The following is a 20,352-nucleotide window of genomic DNA, read 5'->3' as shown; positions in this document are numbered from 1 at the left end:
GCGCTTTTTGGACTGCTGACAAAGCATAAAATACGCTTACGTTGTTAAAAAAATTAGTTGTTTCGCTTTGTTAAACAGTGGAGGTGTAGCACTTAGCAACATGGCGGCCAAAAATTATTCCAACATAGTAACAAAAATATTAATGATCGTTTAAAAAAGCAGTTATAATCCAAGACAAGAAGACATAAGGTTTGTCCCATAATCTTACATTTATTATATCAGAGCTTTCAGGGTACATTTATCCAAAACAGAAATACAAACGATAAAAAGAAACACCAACACTGTAAGACACAACTGGATTTTTAGCAGGACACACATAATAAACAATGACTGGTCAAAGATGGAAAAAACATACAAAGCAAAGGAAAATTTGAGAACCTTTTCCAATGTTTAAAACACTGTGGAACTTTTAAACCTTAATTTCAATAAAATGATCACATATAGGGTACAAAACTGAGCAAAGCAGTAATAGGCTTTAAATGACATACTAAATGTCAGACAACACAGACTGCAGCAACATACAGAAATACCACACAGATGACATACTTTGAAAACAGAGCTAGCACATTCTCATAAATCCACTAATCGCAGATGAGTAATTATTTGAAACCTTTGTTTAAAATGTACTTCAACAAAACACAACCCTGCTCCATAACAAAAACAATGAGGTCAACGGCCCAGTCCTATCACCATCAGTGCACAAAACATCATCTGCGTTGAAGCATGCAAGAAACAAGGCATCTTCTCTTTTGCTGTAAAGTCCATTCCAAACCTTAGATAGCATCAAATGGAGCTCGGATGTTTTGAACTAATGGTTTAAGGGCCAAAAGTAAATGTTCAGTCTTTTCACTTAACTTTTAGTAAATTCAACTAAGGACATAAAGACTGCTATTTATCAGCAGTACTGTTAATTTCAGTTATATTATTCTATTTTTCCTGAAATAGATCTGTGAGGTAAACCTTTAATCACTCTGTCATATCACAGCCCATCAATCCCTGCAAGGGGAGGAAGTTTATTTAGAGCATATTGGATATACTATAAAATAAATTAGTATTTGGAAAACACACTAATCTGAGGCCTGCTGTTAGGGACAAGCTATAACATCATACATAGAGGAGGCTATAGTGATGTTTTTCCTGTTTTTCTTTTTACTTTTTGGCTTTTCCCTGAGCAGCAACAGCCTCCATGGCTTTGCGTACGGTCTCCTCGTCTCCCAGGAACTGCATCGGCTTCACTGGCTTCAAGTTCTTGTCGAGCTCATAGAGGATCGGGATGCCTGTTGGCAGGTTCAGCTCCATGATTGCTTCATCTGACATTCCTACAGAAGGCAGTGCACAGGAAAAAAAAAAAACTGTTGACAAGGATGCAGCAGAAAACGTATGAAAAGTGATCTCATCATTTATGTCAGTAAAAAGTAACACTCGGAACAGGAAATGTTGAAGCAATTACTGGTCAAATAAAAATGTATTTTATGTATAATTTTGGGACCCTGCTAGGTTTGTGGATGTGCTACAGACAGCCTTGTTAGCAAATGGCGAGAACCCATGATTTGAAAGGTACCAGATAAGGCCTTCTAAATAAACAGAGTTTAATGATGCGTCAGCACCCACCCTCCAGGTGCTTGACAATTCCCCTCAAACTGTTTCCGTGGGCAGCGATGAGCACCCGCTTCCCCTGTTTGATCTGAGGTGCGATCTCGTCGTTCCAGAAAGGTAGCGCACGTGCGATGGTGTCTTTAAGGCTCTCGCAGGATGGCAGCTGGTCGTCAGTTAGGTCTGCGTAGCGGCGGTCCTGCAAAGACAATAACATCCTTGTTTTTTAAAAAAGGGTAGAAAACAGAGTTTGGACAGAAAAAAATAAAAGACATCTTATTTTGAATGTTATAATCTGACAATGTTTGGTCATAAATAGTATTGTTAATGTTATACAAATGTCACATATAAAGCATATTCATGCTCTAAAGCAGAGGTATCCAAAGTGGGGCCCGCGGGCCAAAATTGACCCACCTAGACATTTAATTTGGACCATCATCCTATGTAAACACACTAAATTTCCACTTAGTCATTCCATTCATCGGCTCTATGCCTAAATAAGAAGCTGTAGTGCAGATAGTCTTCAATCATGACACTTGCTTTATCATTAAACATGAAATACAAGTAACTACAAGAGACATTTAGATTAAGCACACGTATTGTAGGCGCCATTTATCCTTTCTGGTGTTTATTGCCACCAGGGGGCGTATTTAATTTTGAGTTCTGAGTGTCTGATGGGGGGATGGGTTATTTAAGGTCAACCATGATTCTATTCAGGTGTTGTTAATAGGTAGAGGCAAACAGTTTTCTACTGTGCTTGGTTTTGGATGTATGTCGAATTTATGTGGATCTTAAGGGAAACAGTAAGACAATGGACATTGTACTGAAAATAAATGACTTTATTTTAAGTCAAACGGAAGATCGGCATGCTGAATCTTAATTGAGCGCACGAAAAACCAATGCCTTTCAAGAACAACCACCAGTAGCCTAAAATATAGGATTTAGCCGCTACATGTATATTTGCACACATAAGACCACAAATACTCATATTTTATCGATGTATGAATTGTCCCACGAGTGCGTGCTGCCCAAGCGTACATCAAACTCCATGTGCATGGGCTAAAAACAACAAACGTCGGCCACCACATTTGCTGCCAGTTTAATCGTAGAAAATAAATTAACTTTACCTAAAAAGTATTTGCATTTCATGTATTATATTATTGCATTTGGCACGCAGCCTTCAGATAGATTTTGGTTTTGGCCCTCTTGTGGGGAAAAAAAAAAGTCTGGGCACCCCTGCTCTAAAGATATGATCTGATAGATTGAACAACCACCCCTTTATTCAATGAGAACCTAAATGTAAGAAATGCCATTATACTAGAAACATCTGCCCACCTCTGTCAAGACGTTATCAATTTGGCTCCACCTTTACTAAACTTTGAACTTGAATGCAAAAAAAAAAAAAAAAGAAAAGAAAAAAAATCAATGTTACCAGTTACATATTAACTCTACAAGCTATTTGGTAATAATGTTGACAACACTGCAAGCAAATAGTACGGTATATATTGCACCACAATGGTTGTAACTTAAGTGTATAAAAAAGTAAAAGCTTTTGACATTTAGGTGGATTTTGCTGCAGACAAAAGACCATTCATGACCTTTTGTCCACTGTTGTCCTATTGCTGATTTCACCCAGGTTTCTTATTTGTTTTTCGTTGGTCAATGTGTACGAAACCTCTCCTTTACCTTACATGTCAACAAAAGCTCCTTGTCTGTGTATTTGCCCTGAAGATATCGTATCTCACCTTGCTGATGATGCTGTAGTAGTCATGGTCTGGGCCCATAGGAGGAGGGGGGATGTCAAACGAGCGCCTCCAGATCTTGACTTGAGCCTCTCCGTGCTTGGCGGCCGTCTCAGCCTTGTTCAGTCCCGTCAGGCCTCCGTAGTGGCGCTCGTTGAGCCGCCAGGTCCGGTGCACCGGGACCCACATCTGGTCGATGCTGTCCAAGACGAACCACAGTGTCCTGATGGCTCGCTTCAGCACGGAGGTGTAGCAAATATCGAACTCGTACCCAGCGTCTGTGAAGTTTCAGATGAGAATGAAATGTTTTTCTTATTTCATAAACTTTATTGATTTTCCATTTATACCATCCGTTATCATCATATTGCATCCTCAAACCATGGAAACATTATGAGCTGCATTTTTCTCACAACACGTTCAACAGCAGCTCTATTGTGCATGTCTTTTTTTAAAAGATAAAATCTGTCTACATTTTTTTAAACAAAATTATTTCCATAGATTGAATAGTTGTTACCGTTAACAAAGATAATAATTTGAAAAACACTTTACTTAGAGTTTTTATTTGATACTTTAATAATCCCAAATCCCCATTCCATTGTTGCAATAAAAATCTCAGAAAGAAAACCACAAGACATAAATTAAAAACATGTGGCATACTGTAGTATTTATAAAGACTGCAAATAAGATGTGCTTCATTAATTTATATACATATTTTGTTCATTAATTGATTAATAAAGGGTACTATAAAGCATTTTCAGAGCCTAAAATGATGTTTTCAGCTGGAATATTTGGAGACACCAAGCTCAGTTACTATTTTCCCCAAAGTAATAATAATAATAAAAAATAAAAAAAGGTATTAAAATGATTTGACTCAGCTGTGTTGTTGTATACATAATAAGCACATATAAAGCTCTTGTTTTAAATTTTAGGCCTACATATTGTTGTTTTGTAGCAGTCAGTGTGATATGACTGCACCACTGCCTGCTGGATCGTTTCAGTTCATCACTTGATGTCTGCAGCGGTGATGACGCAGAGCTGGTCAAACACAACATTACACCGGGCATTATGACCGAGGAAAACTAAACCCGACGAGTTTCTCACCTTTCAGGGCCTGTCCTCCTCTCTTCGCCTCCTTCTCCCCGGTTTCGCTCAGATCTGCATCGAACCAGCCGCAGAAGCGATTCTCCTGGTTCCAGTTGCTCTCTCCGTGGCGAATCAGCACTATTTTGTAGACGGCCATGATTGCTGTTCACCTGTTTCTGTTGATGGCTTCAAATAATGTAAAATAACAGGATGAGCTGATGTTAACAGTGGATGCTGCGGCTGTTGGAAAGCGAACTAGCAGTGGAAGGAAGCAGACGGGTCAAATCTCAGCCGTCGAACCTTTTTATTCTGCGGATTGGTTAGTTTTTTACTTCCGGGTTTCACCGACCAATGATATTCGCTGAGGTTTTTCTCCCGACCAATGGCACAATGGCAGGGGTGGGCGTCATCAGCTTCATGACCTTCATGTATTCTACCATTGCATTGGAATAGAGATGAGAGATCTCTGTCAAAACCTCAATAAATAGGGTACAAATTGATTAAACTAATAAATTTTATTCAACTTAGCAATAGAAATAAGAAATAAACACATTTCCTGTTTGGAAGTAGTAAGTACAAATCTGCAAATATCATACTTTTGAATGCAATTTGTCTCATGTAAACAACTGTCTTGTTATAAAAAACAAAAAATAATAAATAAACAACAACAATAATCATACACTTATTCAGAAAACATCAAAAAGCATTTGGTAAAGTTAGTTTTGGTTTAATTAAAGTTAAGTTGTTTGAAAATATGTTCAATTTATTATTTTTTGTTGTTATTTCTTAAAGATATTCCACCTCTTTTGCCTAATGTGTCCTCACTTCAAATAAAAACGTGTAGTTCCTGGATTTTGAGCTTAAACTGGAGTCATTAGAGCTAGAGAGTAAATAAATAAATAAATCCACTTTTTTAATCTCATATTTTAAATTTTAGACCTCTGTTGGGTTTTTGCCAAAGGCTTTCAGCGTAGCTAACATTATTTTCTATAAGGTAATTAAATATTAAAAACAAACAAAACAGATGAAATAAAGATCTTTAGTGTGTTAGAACCTGGTTAAAAAAAAAAGGAAAAAAAAAGAAAAAAGTTCTACGGCTCAATCCCACCATCTTGTGGATAAATAAAGAATTGCAAACTGAGCAGGTGCTTTTAGAAACATGCAGCAAAAGTTTCATAAAAAAATTAACTTTAAACTAAGAAGATTTGTTATTTTTAAAGCCAATTAGTGACGTCAGAAACTGGTCTTTCTGTGACCACAAATAATTATTTTAGTTTTGTTTGCATTCTGGACATTATTTTAGCCTTTTGACGCAAACTCGGAGGGCATTTGTACTGTTTTTTTTCTCCAGTAAAGTAACCATCAAAGAGTCACAAAAACATAATTACTGTCTTTAATGTTTTGTTAACATAAAGTTTTATGTTAAACTTTTAAATGGGGTTTACTTCTTTTCTAAGACGTGTCCTCTGATTTAAATGGCTGAGTGGTAAGAAAATGCATATGACTTGCAAAAAAAAAAAAAAGGTCAAACAGGAAATCATCAGTTCATCCACCCTTTCCTTCCTCTCAGCCTTTCTTGGATTTGTTCTTCCATTCTAAAGGAAGTGGTGGTATTTTCAAAGCTCTATAAATAGCTGCCATTATTGCCCACCACTGAATGTCATTACCCTTTAAACACCACACGAACACTGGGTCTATTCAGAAATATGGCTTTTTCCAGATGTTTATAGTTTCCTAACATGCAACTTATGTAAGGAAGTAATAAAATGATATGAGACAAATAAGGCTGCCACGCCCGCCTCTGTGCCAACTCAAACCTCACACAGACAGAAAATGTCATACTGAGATCTCTGCTCGGCATTTAGCTTATTTTTTTTACGCACCTTCCTCTTGTTATTTTTCCCTCAGCAGTGGAATGTGCATCTCAGCAGCAGCACTTAAAAAAATGTGGTGAACAGGGCACCGCTGTGAGTGTGAGTGGGCCTCTGTGTTTTTGTGTGTCACGTGGGAACGTGTAGACTCCCAGGCCAGACAGGAGACAGAAGACTGGCTGCAAACAAGAATTTGCATCAGAACATGGGTGGGCACGACTAGTTCAGGCTACTCTCTGGAAATATGCAGATTAAAGAAAACACTTGACTCGGAAAACTTTTGAGTTACAGTACCTGTCATGTTGAATGTGCAGAAAAGCGAATAATGTTGAAGGGACACGTGCACATTCACTTTACGGGACTAATATCACAAGCATGAAAAAAGTTGTTGGGCAGTGTAGCCTCTCAACAAGTTTCATTATAAAAATCACTTATTTTTTTCAGTCAGCAGTTTCTATCCCTGAATTTATGTGAGAATAAAATAAGGTAAAGTTAGGTTTTATAAATTAATCATTCAATGCCCTGAAACTGTTATATTACTTTGCTAAAATGTGTAACTTTTGATGGAGCATCTGCAGGCAGTCGGGTGTTTAGTTCTGCTTTTTGGTAAAGCCTAAAGCTATTCAGACATAAAACAATATTATATAAAAAATAACATTTCCCTGTTGTCTTTTGTGATATGTATATACATTTAATTCACAGAATAATTTAAATACATTTGTATGCTTATCATGATGATGAAATCTACAATGTTGCAGCTTTTGTTTTGAATGAGGTATTTGTTCATTCTTTCACAAAAATATGAACTCCTTCCGTTTATAAAATTTGAAAGATTACCCCGTCTTTTCTGCTCATTTTATGTCCGTGTAAACAAATAGTTTGTGTTCAGCATTACACAAGTTTTCAGTCGATCTTAACTTAGTATAGTAAAGTTTTAGTAAAAGGATGTATTTTTTTTATTAAAGTGTGCAATTTAATGAATAAAAACACTTTTTAAATATCCTATTTATTGTTTCAACATATTTATAAAAACGTTTTCACTCACATTTTACCTCAATTTATTCTACAGAAACAGAAATTAAATGCGATAAACGTGGCTTAAAAGTTGAATGTTTTATCCCTCGTAAAAAAGACAATTGAAACCTTTTTAAATCAGTCGTTTAATCTGCTAAATGTCTGACAAGAGCTTCCTAAAAAACTCCATTCAGTTTCACAACGTGGGCAAACAGTGGGACTTTATGATTCAATTTTGTACTTCCTGCCAGGAAAGTTTCATTAGTTTTTCTGGTAAGTTCATAGCAGCAGGATGTTTTCAGAGAGGAGGAGGAGAACTTGAAGGAGCTCTGGTGACTTATTTATTTTTTTAAATGAGTGAACACATGCAGAATATGTACAGCGGGTAAAATAAGTATTGAACACGTCACCATTTTCTCAGTAAATATATTACTAGAGGTGCTAATGACATGAAATTTTCACCAGATGTTGGTAACAACCCAAGTGATCCATACATACAAAGAAATCAAACCATAAATGTCCAGAAATGAAGTTATTTGTAATAACGTGGAATGGCACAGGGAAAAAGTATTGAACACATGAAGAAAGGGAGGTGTAAAAAGGCATGGAAAGCCAAGACACCAGCTGAACTCTCTCAGTAATTAGAAAGCAAGCCTGCCCCTTGTCAGTGCAAGTTAATATCAGCTGGTTCAGTCCCAAATGATGGCCAGGTATCACACAAGAACCATCTGATGATGGGTAAAAGTAAAGAGCTCCCTCAAGACCTTCACAACCTTATTGTTGCAAAGCATAATGATGGCATCGGTTACAGAAGAATGTCTAAACTTCTGAAGGTTCCAGTGAGCACTGTTGGGGCCATAATTCAGAAGTGGAAAGAACATTATTTCACCATAAACCGACCACGACCAGGTGCTCCTCACAAGATTTCTGACAGAGGAGTGAAAAGAATTATCAGAAGAGTTGTCCAAGAGCCAAGGACCACTTGTGGAGAGCTTCAGAAAGACCTGGAATTAGCAGGTACGATTGTTTCAAAGAAAACAATAAGTAATGCACTGAACCACCATGGCCTGGATGTACGCTCACCACGCAAGACTCCACTGCTGAAGAAACAGCATGTTGACGCTCCTTTAAAGTTTGCTGCGCAACATTTAAACAAGCCTGTGTAATACTGGGAGAATATAGTCTGGTCAGATGAGACCAACATTGAACTGTTTGGATGCCAGAATACACATCATGTTTGGAGGTCAAATGGCACTGCACATCAGCCCAAAAACACCATACCAACAGTGAAGTTTGGAGGTGGGAACATCATGGTGTGGGGCTGTTTTTCAGCATATGGTACTGGCAAACTTCAAATAATTGAAGGAAGGATGAGTGGAAAAATGTACAGAGACATTCTTGATAAAAATCTGCTTCCATCTACCAGGATGATGAAGATGAAACGTGGCTGGACATTTCAGCAAGACAATGAGCCCAAACACAAAGCCAAGGAAACTCTCAGTTGGTTTCAGAGAAAGAAACTAAAGCTGCTGGAATGGCCCAGCCAATCACCTGACCTGAATCCAACAGAAAATCTATGGAAAGAACTAAAGATCAGAGTTCATAGAAGAGGTCCACGAAACCTTCAAGATTTGAAGACTGTTTGTGTGGAAGAATGGGCCAAAATCACACCTGAGCAATGCATGCCACTAGTTTCTCCATACAGGAGGCGTCTTGAAGCTGTCATTGCCAACAAAGGCTTTTGTACAAAGTATTAGATAAATTTCAGTAAGTGTGTTCAATACTTTTTCCCTGTGCCATTCCACATTATTAMAAATAACTTCATTTCTGGACATTTATGGTTTGATTTCTTTGTATGTATGGATCACTTGGGTTGTTACCAACATCTGGTGAAAATTTCATGTCATCAGCACTTCTAGTAATATATTTACTGAGAAAAATGTTGACGTGTTCAATACTTATTTTACCCGCTGTATCAAACAACTGCCACTGCAAAACTAAACCTGACTTTCTGTTCTATTAACAGGATTTAGGGAGGTTTTTTTTTTTACTGTTCAAATACAAAAACAAAGCTTTTTTAGTGCCTGTGTTTGTGTAAAAGATTCCAGCCTTGTTACCTGGGATGTGATGTTTAAGAGGGGCTGTGAGCTCAAAGTGAATCTCTGGCTTTGATAGCCTGTTTTTGTGAGTTGTCCAAGACTTCAATGAGTCACCATAGTTACTGTCAGTAGCTTTGAGCCCTGGATTTGGTGCTTTATTCATGCAGCACACAGAGCTGCTGTGACACGTGGACGGGACAACATTTCTGTGGAGCTCTCCGGTGGGAGAAGGGTGGGTGGGATTGTGTGAGAGAAAAAAAGAGGCAGAGGATAAGTCCTTTACTTCTGTGGAGGTGCAGGTTTCTGTCAGCTGGGTAACATTAACCCTTTCCCCTGCTCCTGAAGCTCAGGTCATCCCAGCATCTTAGAATGAACTCAGCTCTGACAAAAGTGACCAAACTGTGAAGCTGGGTTCTGATGAAACATGTTTTATGCTGACTCAGCAAATGAGACAATGAATCATCTTCTGCTTCGTTTTCATTGGCCAGAGTTAAGCTCACTTCCAGACCCCAAACGGATGGTTCCCGGTAAGAACCAGCCTCCTCCCAGATGTTTTTTTTTCATTGTTCTTTACAAGCACACACCACTATGTCTCTCTATCCTTGTGGGGACTTTCTATTGACTTCCATTCATTTTTTGGAAATTTTATACCCTAATCCCAACAAGTTACCCTAAAATTAACCTCACCTGACCCTAAAACTAACCTAAACTCAATTCACACATTGGTCCTAAACCTACCCCCCACCCCCACACACATGCTCTATATTACATGCATGTGTTTGTGTGAGTGGCTAGATCACTTCTCTGACAATGGATCTCCCACCTCTTTCATGTGCTTTTGCTCTCAGCTGACTGGCTGGGATGTTTAATCTCCTCTACAGGAAGTTCCTGCAGGCTGAGGTCACTGATCCTCCCAAAATATGTGTGTCATTTGTAAAAAAAAAAACCAGCTCTTCCTCCAAATTAACGACTGAGCGCTGATTTCGGAAAGCTCTCGTCCTCAAACAAAGAGTCAAAAACGAACCAAAACATCTCACTGCTTCTCAGTCTACACCCTTTATTCATATTATTTATTAATGATACACACGCTAGCACCAGTCAGATCCCTGTTGTGGAAGTTGTTGTCACAACCTATTGAGTGTACAGCATTTTGACAAAACATGAAATGTTAAAAGTTCAAAACACCTGGATGAAAACATAGCAGGTATAAGTTAATTGCTGTCTTATAAAAAAACATATAAAGAATAACAAAAATGTATAAAAGTAACCAAAAAAATAGCTATATATGGAGCAAGTTTAACACTCAAGAACAAATCTAACCATATATTAATAATGTTTTCCACTTTTACCTCCTCTTTATGTTGTTATTTTTGGTTCTTTTTGAGGGAAATCACTCATATTAAGCTCTAACATTGTTTTTTTTCTGCACATAACCAAACTCCCATAATCCTCTGGGCTCGTGCTGGAGCTGCACCAGCCTCAGCGCGGTGGTGACAGTTTGGGAACGAGGAGGCAGCAGATCTTTAATGACAGTGAAGTGAACTATTCCTCATCTTGCAGTGGACGCCTCGCCGCGCGGCCCCCTCAGAAGACCGTCTTCTCCCCCCGGTGCTTCCTGCGCCCCTCATAAAGAACGCTCAGCAGGTAAGTGACGCAGCACAGGCAGGCGAACACGGAGGCCGCCAGGTAGACCTTGTACAGACAGAAGTGCGCGTACTGGTCCAGGTTGCAGTAGGCGTTGCGCTCCGTCCTGTGGATCATGAGCCCTATGGCGGGCAGGTAGAGCAGGGCGGCGGTCACGTCGTGCGCCAGGTTGGCGCACAGCCAGCGCGGCCCCCCCAGCAGCGGGACCAGGTCCTGCTTGTCCAGGAGGGTGAGGAAGAACAGCGCGAGGGTGAGGAGCCAGAAGAGCACCGCCACGAACAGCACGAAGTGAACGGGGCCCTCGTATTTGTTGGCGGCGATGGTGACCCACAGCCCGGCTCCGAACACGACCTGCAGGATCCGGGTGATCCCCAAGAAGCTCCCGAGGAACTTCAGGATGTTCTGCTTCACCTGCGGCGGGGGAGGCTGGGGTGGCATCTCTGTCCTCCTCTCGGGTCAGTCGCGGGTTTCAGTCTTTTTTTCCCCAACAGGGCGGCCGTTGTTTTTTTTTTTTAAATTAGTTTGTTTTTTGGCCAGCTGCAAACAGCTGGGGAAAAAAGATGAACAAAACTGGAAGTGCGAGGTTTAGAGGGCGGAAACAGGCTCCAACAAAAATGCCAAAGTTTGGGTGTAAACAGGAACTTTCTGTTCTTTCCACAGCCCCGGGGTTTTGAAATCACAGACCCTCTCGCATGTTTCGTCTTTTCCGTTTCCTCTGTTGGATGTAGAGTCAGTGTTGGGGGGGTGGCTGTGTGATGGGGAGAGGGGGGTGGTCTGTAATTGAAACCCTGCTCCTCCTCTGACGGGACTCATCTGTGCACGCTGCTGTATTATTAGTTTTTGTTTCTTTTACGCACACAGTGTTTCCCCTGAACCATATTCCCAAATGTTTTATTTTTTTTAATCTCTCTTCAACAGTAAGACTTGTTCTGTTCAGTTTGACCTGAATCCGTCTGATGAGTCTTGTCCTGCTCGTGCGTCACTCCCCGGCGCGGGATCCTCACATGTCGCGTTCTTTGCACACAGAAACAGACGGTGCCCGCTGCAGCCCAGGCCCTGCTGACGTCAGGAACAAGTTTACAGATTGCTCGTGCTACGTGGCCAGAGGGCGGAGCTAACCACCAATCCCCGCCCGTCCCGTCCATTGATTGGTGGAAATTGGCTTTGCTCAACCTGGATGGGCGGGGGGCGCGCGGACATTACGCCACTCTTTTGTCTGGTTGTTATATTTGTCTGCTTTCTGACCACTGAAGCTGAAGCTCCCTACAAATACCCCAACAGCAGCACTCAATGTGACAGTAAGGGACTTTTATTATCTTTGGGTAAGCAATTTCTCTCTTTTTTATTTATTATTTTATTAATGCTCACATGACTGTCATAGGATTGCTCATTTTTAACCTTGCGTCATTGCGCACAACTGCACAATTCAACTTGGTTTTAGTGTTTAAACGTTTAGTTTTGAAGATTAAATGTCACACAAGAAAATATGTATTCTTGTTTTCAGTTTATTATCACTTTACAGATTGCACATCACAGGTTTATCCACAAACTCAGTCCTGTGAAGACAGTGTGAATAAGTTCTGACCCAGCGGTGAATCCTGTTTGACGAGTTAATTAACATATAAGCAACAGTTTTTGACTTGAAGCAGGAAGTGAAACTCATTTTGAATTATAAATAAGTTCTTTAACCCAAAGAGAAGAAGAGTTTCAACATGTAACTCAAAAGGCCTGTGATTTCGCCATAACCTCAATCGAATATTAATACAGCAAAGGTTGCATTTTTTTTTGAAGAGTCAGCTGAAAACCAGGAATGAGAAGCTAAGTCAGATCAAAGATACACAAATGAGTTTCAGAAAGCACTGGGAAGTAAGGGTGCAGAGGGTGAAGCAGCACCTGTCTTCCCCTGACGGTGGCACAGGGGGTGGCCGCTTCATTCATCATGACACTGGGATACGTATTTGTCCATCTAATTACAATCTTATCTCCATCCATCCATCCATTTTCTGTACACGCTTCTTCCTTTTCAGGGTCGCGGGGGTCACTGGTGCCCATATCCAGCAGTCACAGTGCGAGGGGCGGGGTACACCCTGGACAGGTCGCAAGTCCATCACAATCTTACCTCTAAAAGTATAAATACTGCACTGACAGATAATTTAAAATTCAAATTCAAATAAAAAAAATATTAATTTCATTAAAAATACAATTCACAATAATAAAAAATAAACCAAAAAATATACAAATCAAAATAAGAAAGTTAGCAGAAGAAGAATAAATCTTATGTCTGCCCCTTTTCAACTCAGAATATATTCAAACGAAACATAATTTACAAAACAATACTAAATAACATAAAAAACTAAACTAAATAAAAATAAAAACAACATAAAAACATCAACTCAAACAACAAATCAAATAGCTTCACATTTCACTTAATTTGAGAAGATTCAGACACAAATTAAGTGAAATAATCTGCCAGTCCAGGAAGACAATTGCACTTGCTTCTTGAAATAAGGAAAAAATATCCAGGAAAACAAGATTAAATAATCACACACATTCGTTTAATAGATCAGTCTTAAAACAAGATTGAAAACATGGCTATAAGAGTGAAAGAGTACATTCTGAAACCTGATAACAAAGGAACATATACAGTATATTGGTTGCATTTTTTTCACCTTTGCATTTCATTATTTATCTATTTATCTCTCTGTCTCACACACAAACTCTACTGTTGTCGTTGTCGTCATCATCAAAACATGGACCCCCTTGAGCAAACTGATTTATTGTAAATTGGACAAAACCTTCATCAACTTCAAGCATACAGGAAAACTAACAGATTGATTTAACTTTAAACAGCTGAAAAAAAAAAAACAGATTTACCAGAAAGTCAGTATAAAAGTTCTGTTGTTGGTCATTTAGTTAATTCTGACTTGGAAGCGTCCCATTTCCAAATGGAAGAACAACAGAGTGCGTAACCATCTGCTGTGTAATTGGCTTAAAGTGCTGATCGTCACTCGCCTTCTTGTAGGATTAAAGAATTAATCAGTCACTCAATCAACATTTACTTCTAGAGCCCTTTACAAAAACCAGAAGGTGCTTAAAGTGCTTCACAGTACGCAAGTTAAAATGGACAGAACAACACAAAACTGAGAGTTGCAGATTTACAGCTGACGGTTTGGGATTTGTTTAGTTTTTGTTCTTTGCGTCAGAAAGTTTTGTTCTGCCACTGATTGCTGCTCAAAAAATTTCCATTAGTCATATAATGTATTACTTTTTTTTAACCTGAGCTGTAACCTGAAGTTATTTTTGCATATTCCTTTCCCACAGAGTTAACACAACTGTATGCCACTTGCCCTGCGTATCTCTGGATGGATACCGGAGCCGCCTCCCCATCTCCCTCGGTGCTGGTGGGTCCTTCCTCCTCACCGTGGCGCCTGACTGACAGGAGAAACAGAAAGGCGGGCTCGGCCAACATTTTCAGCAGCGTGAATCTCTGGCAGCTCCAGAGACTGTTCAGCGCAGCCGGAGACCAGGATGCCGAGCAGAGGGCCCAGCTGATTTGGAGCCACAGAGGCGAGGCGGAGCTGGCTCAGGCCTTAATTGGACTGAGAGCTCGGAGTCAGCGAAGAGGGCTGAGAACTAACGGGAGAGATGCTCTGGGCTCTCAATGGCTGCGAGCCTTCAATCACCTCAGGTAAAGCCACCTATATATAAAATCTCTCATGTGTTTGTAAAAAAAAAAAAGAGACTTTTCTAGTTGTTGGTAACTATTTTTATCGCTCAGAATTGGAGAGAGCTCACTGACCAGACATGGAAAGGATGCCGAGGAGAGTGATTACAAATCAGAGCCTCGGGGAAGTCAAGAACCCCACAGACACAACTCAGTGAGAGCACCAGCACAAGAAAACGGGGCCAAATTAGCACTAACTGAGAACCAAGGCACTAAAGGAGCCTCTGAGAGGCCAGCCAAGTCCAGCTCAGGACTGAGGAGAGGAGGAGATCCAGAGAGATACCTCCACCGTATACTGCACTGAAGAGACAAACCTCCTGGGGACAGAGACACTCATTGTCCTCTAGCTTATATTGAAAATATATTAGGATATTCTCTAATATTGTTTCATCTGGTGACACTTTTACATCGCATTGATGATGCTTGGAAACAGCATATCGTGAAAGTAACAACGCATATTGATGATAAATTATTTGGGATGAAATTTAGACCAATGTTGGCAAAGTTACTTAGAAAAGGACTTCTTTAATTGAGTGCATTCAGCACTGCATTCCAGATGTGCTCAGCGATGTTTCCACTCACTAAATGCCATACCTTTTTGTATATGTTGAAAATAGTTTGCACTAATGACTGTCACAAAAAGTTAAGTATTAATGGGTAATGCATTAATAGTTAATGTGGATTTTGCTTGTTTATGTTTCTCTGGTCTAACTACCAGGGTCAATTCACCAAATGTTACTTTACAATTTGCACTTGCAATAGCTTCAAAGTTCAACTGGTTTAAAAAAATATAAATATAAAAGCGACTAAAGTCTGGTTTTTATGGTGCATCTTATAGAGGATAAAGACATAATGATGGCGTGTTACATGTAAAATCCCAATGGTTGAAGCTGGTTTTTGAATTGAAGCTATTTGATATGAAAATGTTTGTTTTTACTTTTATTTTTATCTTTTAACAAACTTTTTTGTTGTGCATTTTTAGGCACTGATGTATTCAGGTAAACAGCTCTGCTGAGAAACCAAAGATAAGCAGGCCAAAACCTTGTTACACATGGAAAATTAAAATATTTTTATTATTGCTCAGAAAATGCAGAAAAAAAACCAAACTTCACAAAAAATATTTGAAAAGATGATTTTTTAAAAATATTAATGTGTCCCATTTTGAGTTACAACAATAAAATAAAACATTTTGTCTTTCTCTTGGTTCTTCTGTTTTTATTTTCCCTTAGTCTTTGTTTCTTCATTCATTTCTTCCTTCCTTCCTTCCTTCCTTCCTTCCTTCCTTCCTTCCTTCTATTTTTCTGCAGTTTGGAAAACAGCTCATTAGACTCAGTGATGATAATAATGTTGAGAAAGACATAATAGTTCTGACAATATTCTGTATTTTATTGTCAGTTCTCTTAAAATTACTTATGCAACTTAAAAACTGCATAAAAATAAACAAATATTAATACGAGCCGTTAGATGTAGAAAACAAAGAACCATTCTGAGGTGGTGTGGTTTATTAGAAGCTGTCACATTGTGCCAACCTGCAGTCACTAGATGGCGCTAGCAGTTTTATTTTGAAAGGCAGAGCTGTGAGTTGGAAATAGCTCATCCTTCAGATTTTCTTTTGGCAGAACTCTCCCATCAGAAAACTTTAGATCAGAGATTCTCGAGCCATTTGGGTCTGGGGACTCCTTACAAGGGAAAAAAAAACAGGGACCCCCCCATAAACCCCATGCTGTTTTAAAAGGTAATTTATTGTCATTTCAACCCCTAAATGCCATGGGGATATATATTTTCATTAAGTTTATTATGCTTGTTTTATTAGTTCATTGTTCCCCATGCATTTTTAAAAATAAAAACCAAATTAACATTTAAGTAAAAATGTTTGAGGACCCCCAAGATGCCTCTCGCGGACCCCTGGGGGTCCAGGGACCCCAGTTTGAGAACCTCTGCTTTAGATGACCGTACAGAGCTGAGACTAAATCACATTAAAATGTATCAACGTCAGTCTCAGACACCTGTTTTACTTTATTGAAAAAAAAATCTTCTGAAACCAGTAAAATTTAAAAATGTGGTGCATTTGGTACTTTAGCCTCTAAATTCTTAGCAATCTGCACACTTCCTGTTAATCCAGGAATTACTGAGTGAATCAAAAAAAGGAGAAACTTGCAGATAGAGTGCTCAGTGTGTGTCCTGGGTTGACTTGGAGGTGCACGGTTGGAGCGGTGACAGAAGTGAGGCCAGACTGGCTCAGGCTTTATGAGGTGCAGAAAGCTCAGCTGATTCCCTCAAACACACAGAAAGCAGCTGACAGGCTCAGACCTAATCCCCCCTTTGCTGAACATCTCACCTTGTGTTAAAGTACAGTTCTCTGGGGCATTTTACTGCTTATTTCAACTTTTATTCACTCCATAAGCCTTGGGACAGTGAATGATATGTGGAATGATGATACAGCAGTAACACAGCTGCAGCTAGATTCACTCTTTAGTTTTCCTGTCGGTGCAGCATGTGTGCACTTATTTCTGCAGAACGAGCACTTTATCTCATGATCCATACAGGGGATTTTGCTCATGATACTTCTGTATTCTCAGCACGGACCTGTTCTGGACAAGCTGTAAACTGTTATGCTGGTGCTTTTCTCTTAATGAAAAATACATACAGCCGCCGTCATCATTTATATTCAAGAGTTCAGGGCAGCGCTGCTATTTGTGGCTGTTTTTCATAATAATGCACACTGTTCAGACGTTGATTTAAATTATAATCATGCATGTAACCTATTTAATCTAAATGTAGGTTGAGATAGTTGCAGAAAACAATTAATTACGCTGACTTCTAATTCTGTTCAAGTTATAATTCTCCACGCAATTCGCTCGGGTGGCGACCTCAGATTCCTGTGTGGTACATAGATGCCTTTCAGGCACATCTTAGAGGATTTTTTTTAAAGTTATGTGCATACAAATGAACATCTTTATGCTTCCAAAAGTCTGAGTCTAATTTAGTAGTTAATAAAAACTGACAGAGGAAAAAGCTTCTCTATGCAGTGTTGCATCAGGACTTGTAAATGACTTGTTTTTCTTCTGGCACGCTATGTATGCCAGTTTTTGAACAAAAATGTAAAATAAAAAGTGAGTTGAACAAAAATGTTGGGCTTTTTTGTATCTAATGGAGTTTTAATGTTATCTGTGTTAGCTGTCCACTTATTTGCTGGTGCATCCCAAGACAAATGTCTTTAGTTTTCTCACTCTGGTCAGCACAGGAATAAATTACAAAAAGTGACAAACATTTGGTGCTGGGTTTCCTGCAGCTCTCTTAAAAAAAAGGCAGAGAACTATTAACTTCGGCTCTACTTTGCATTTTGATTAAATCCTCTTTTGTGGCGATTGTAAATTACATCCACCTCTCTGCCTGTCAACTAAATCTGCCATCTAAATGACATTTTACTTGACGACAATGTTTTAAAGTGTCTCTTTCCAGCGGAAACATCTCAGATATCGTCTGTTTTTCCCAGTTTTGCTTTCCAGACATTTTTATTAAGGATGAATTGAGGCAAAGCTGAAAGATATGAGTGACAGCTGTATCTGGAACATAGAGAGCATATCTGATGTTTCCAACTAAGAAAATACTTTTTTTCCCCCTCCAATCTTTGTGTGTTTATGTGTGACTGACAGCGGAAGTCGTACAGGGGGATCTTGGATAGGCAAGGATCTGGGAATAGAATCTGTCCCTGATGCTTGGTAATTAGAGCAGGGAACAGTAATTAGTGAAATGATACATACAGAATATGCTCCCTGTGTTCTGATAACAATCCACCACACACACACACACACACACACACACACACACACAAACACACACACACACACACACACACACACACACACACACACACACACACACACACACATACACACACACACACACACACACGCACACACAAGTTTTTTGTGCACTCTGTGTTTTTCTTTGTTCGGGGAAGAACCCCAGAACACTGCAGCACAACATTCATTGTTATTCCTTTGCTCTGTGCCACTGTGTGGCTTTGCTCTTATTCTCTATACAGCTCAGTCTCTAGTTGACTCCTGCCGTCTCCATAAAGACACAACGCTGCCTTCCTGCTCCTTTGAGGTAAACACACAACATCTAACGCCAGCGTTGTGAAGACAGAAGCCAGCACCCCCCCCCCCCACCACCACCACCGTTTAATCCATTCAAAAGACTTTCAAATTCTTCACTCAGCCTTCAGAAATATAATCCAGTTCATTACCATTGAAGCTAGATCACTTGCTTGATACGTTAGAGGGAAAACTTGATGTGTAAGCTCAACTCGCTGCTGTCAAATTAAAGTTTCCCCAACCTCCTCGAATGTTCAAATAAAACGGGCTCAACTCATTTGCACAAGGTCAAACCGCTTGATTTCCACGTATAAGACCTTTCTGTTTGCTGCCTTCAGGGCAGTTCTGGGCAGCAGAGAAACACAACATCACATCAAATTAAATCGCATAGCTCACGATGGCAGTTTGAACTACAGTATTAAGATCAACAGGGCTTAAGAATAGTTTTTTTTTTAAAGCAGCCCTAATAGGCAGGTCATGTGTCAGATAATTGCAGGGATCTTTTGTTCTCTGCCCTTTTTCTGAACCCACAGTAGCGACATCACTTGTTTTTTGGTAACGATTCAAGTCAATTATTTCCAGATCACAGAATAGCTGCTATTATATTTAATGTGTCCTCCGAATGCACAGTGTATTATTTGTCGCAGCTTCCTGTTGTTTCTTTCATTCTTTACTTGCTTTATTCTCATATCCAGATAAAGCAAAGTTAATTAAAAAAAATGGGAAAGTGATTAAAAAACTTACTGCGAAGGCAACTGTTGAAAAGCAAACTAATCGAAGGTAACATCACCGAACAGGAGATAGGGGTTCGTCCTATAATTGATGTGTTGCAGGTTCAAATCCCCGCTCCATCTGTCTCAGCCGTTGTCAAGACACTTCACTCACCTGACTTGCTGGTGATGGCGCTGGCACATGGCAGCCCCGCCTCTGTCAGTGTGCCCCAGGGCAGCTGTGGCTACAATGTAGCTTACCACCATCAGTGTGTGAATGAGTGAATGACTGCAGCGTTAAGTGCTTTTGAGTCCTTGGACTTGATAATGTGCTAAATAAGTTCATTGATCATAATGAAAACTGTATTTTCTTGTTGGCATACGCTTTTAAGCAGGTTTAAATTAAAGATCCTGAATAAATACATATGGCCCACCCCACCACCTTCTATGTCACAGTTTTAAATAATAGTCCTTGCAAATTAAAATAAGTTCTCAGCTACACTCAATTTTAGTTTAATATATGTAAGACTGAATGAGTTTTAGCCATTTTGGTGTTTGCTAAGGTGGTCACCTTGAATGGGGTTGACTCCAAGTGTCTATCAGCTGTGGATGTTCAACCAGTGAATGCTTTCTGAAAGTTTCATTAAAATCGGTTGACTGGTTCATGAGATATATTGCTAATCAACAGACAATCACATATGTTATGTCGTTATGATGATGGGCGATGATGATTTTGATGATGGCATTTGGCAAGAATGTAATGCTTGTTTCA

At 39.5% G+C, this 20,352-nt stretch overlaps 3 protein-coding genes across 3 annotated transcripts; 1 reads left to right on the top strand and 2 right to left on the bottom strand.

Annotated features, from left to right (window-relative positions):
• Positions 1 to 185: 185 nt before the first annotated feature.
• On the bottom strand, positions 186 to 4,702 carry LOC106531088 (phosphoglycerate mutase 1). Its single transcript, XM_014026885.1, has 4 exons — positions 4,437 to 4,702; positions 3,339 to 3,613; positions 1,612 to 1,792; positions 186 to 1,319 (listed from the first exon to the last, which is right to left on the bottom strand). Exons 1-4 carry the CDS (start codon positions 4,573 to 4,575, stop codon positions 1,150 to 1,152), a joined length of 765 nt encoding a protein of 254 aa, XP_013882339.1. The 5' UTR covers positions 4,576 to 4,702; the 3' UTR covers positions 186 to 1,149.
• Positions 4,703 to 9,919: 5,217 nt separating this feature from the next.
• LOC106517397 (uncharacterized) lies at positions 9,920 to 15,290 on the top strand. The gene is made up of 4 exons (XM_014008600.1): positions 9,920 to 9,929; positions 10,963 to 11,046; positions 14,368 to 14,734; positions 14,825 to 15,290. Exons 1-4 carry the CDS (start codon positions 9,920 to 9,922, stop codon positions 15,072 to 15,074), a joined length of 711 nt encoding a protein of 236 aa, XP_013864054.1. The 3' UTR covers positions 15,075 to 15,290.
• On the bottom strand, positions 10,436 to 12,217 carry marveld1 (MARVEL domain containing 1). The gene has a single exon (XM_014027313.1). The coding sequence runs from the start codon at positions 11,482 to 11,484 to the stop codon at positions 10,987 to 10,989; it is 498 nt and encodes a 165-aa protein (XP_013882767.1). The 5' UTR covers positions 11,485 to 12,217; the 3' UTR covers positions 10,436 to 10,986.
• Positions 15,291 to 20,352: the final 5,062 nt, after the last annotated feature.

The sequence above is a fragment of the Austrofundulus limnaeus genome, unplaced genomic scaffold (assembly GCF_001266775.1).
Source record: "Austrofundulus limnaeus strain Quisiro unplaced genomic scaffold, Austrofundulus_limnaeus-1.0 Scaffold0, whole genome shotgun sequence".
NCBI lineage: Eukaryota > Metazoa > Chordata > Actinopteri > Cyprinodontiformes > Rivulidae > Austrofundulus > Austrofundulus limnaeus.
This window is presented reverse-complemented; position numbering and strand designations above follow the sequence as displayed.

Bases quoted from the DNA above. Each gene is read 5' to 3' on its own strand.
- LOC106531088 (XM_014026885.1), bottom strand. From the start codon at position 4,575: ATGGCCGTCTACAAAATAGTGCTGATTCGCCACGGAGAGAGCAACTGG. The intron at 3,614-4,436 runs GTGAGAAACTCG...GAAACTTCACAG, and splicing joins AGGAGGACAGGCCCTGAAAG to ACGCTGGGTACGAGTTCGAT. The intron at 1,320-1,611 runs GTGGGTGCTGAC...TGCCTTCTGTAG, and splicing joins AATTGTCAAGCACCTGGAGG to GAATGTCAGATGAAGCAATC.
- LOC106517397 (XM_014008600.1), top strand. The intron at 11,047-14,367 runs GTAAGTGACGCA...CCTTTCCCACAG, and splicing joins TCATAAAGAACGCTCAGCAG to AGTTAACACAACTGTATGCC. The intron at 14,735-14,824 runs GTAAAGCCACCT...TTTATCGCTCAG, and splicing joins CGAGCCTTCAATCACCTCAG to AATTGGAGAGAGCTCACTGA.
- marveld1 (XM_014027313.1), bottom strand. From the start codon at position 11,484: ATGCCACCCCAGCCTCCCCCGCCGCAGGTGAAGCAGAACATCCTGAAG.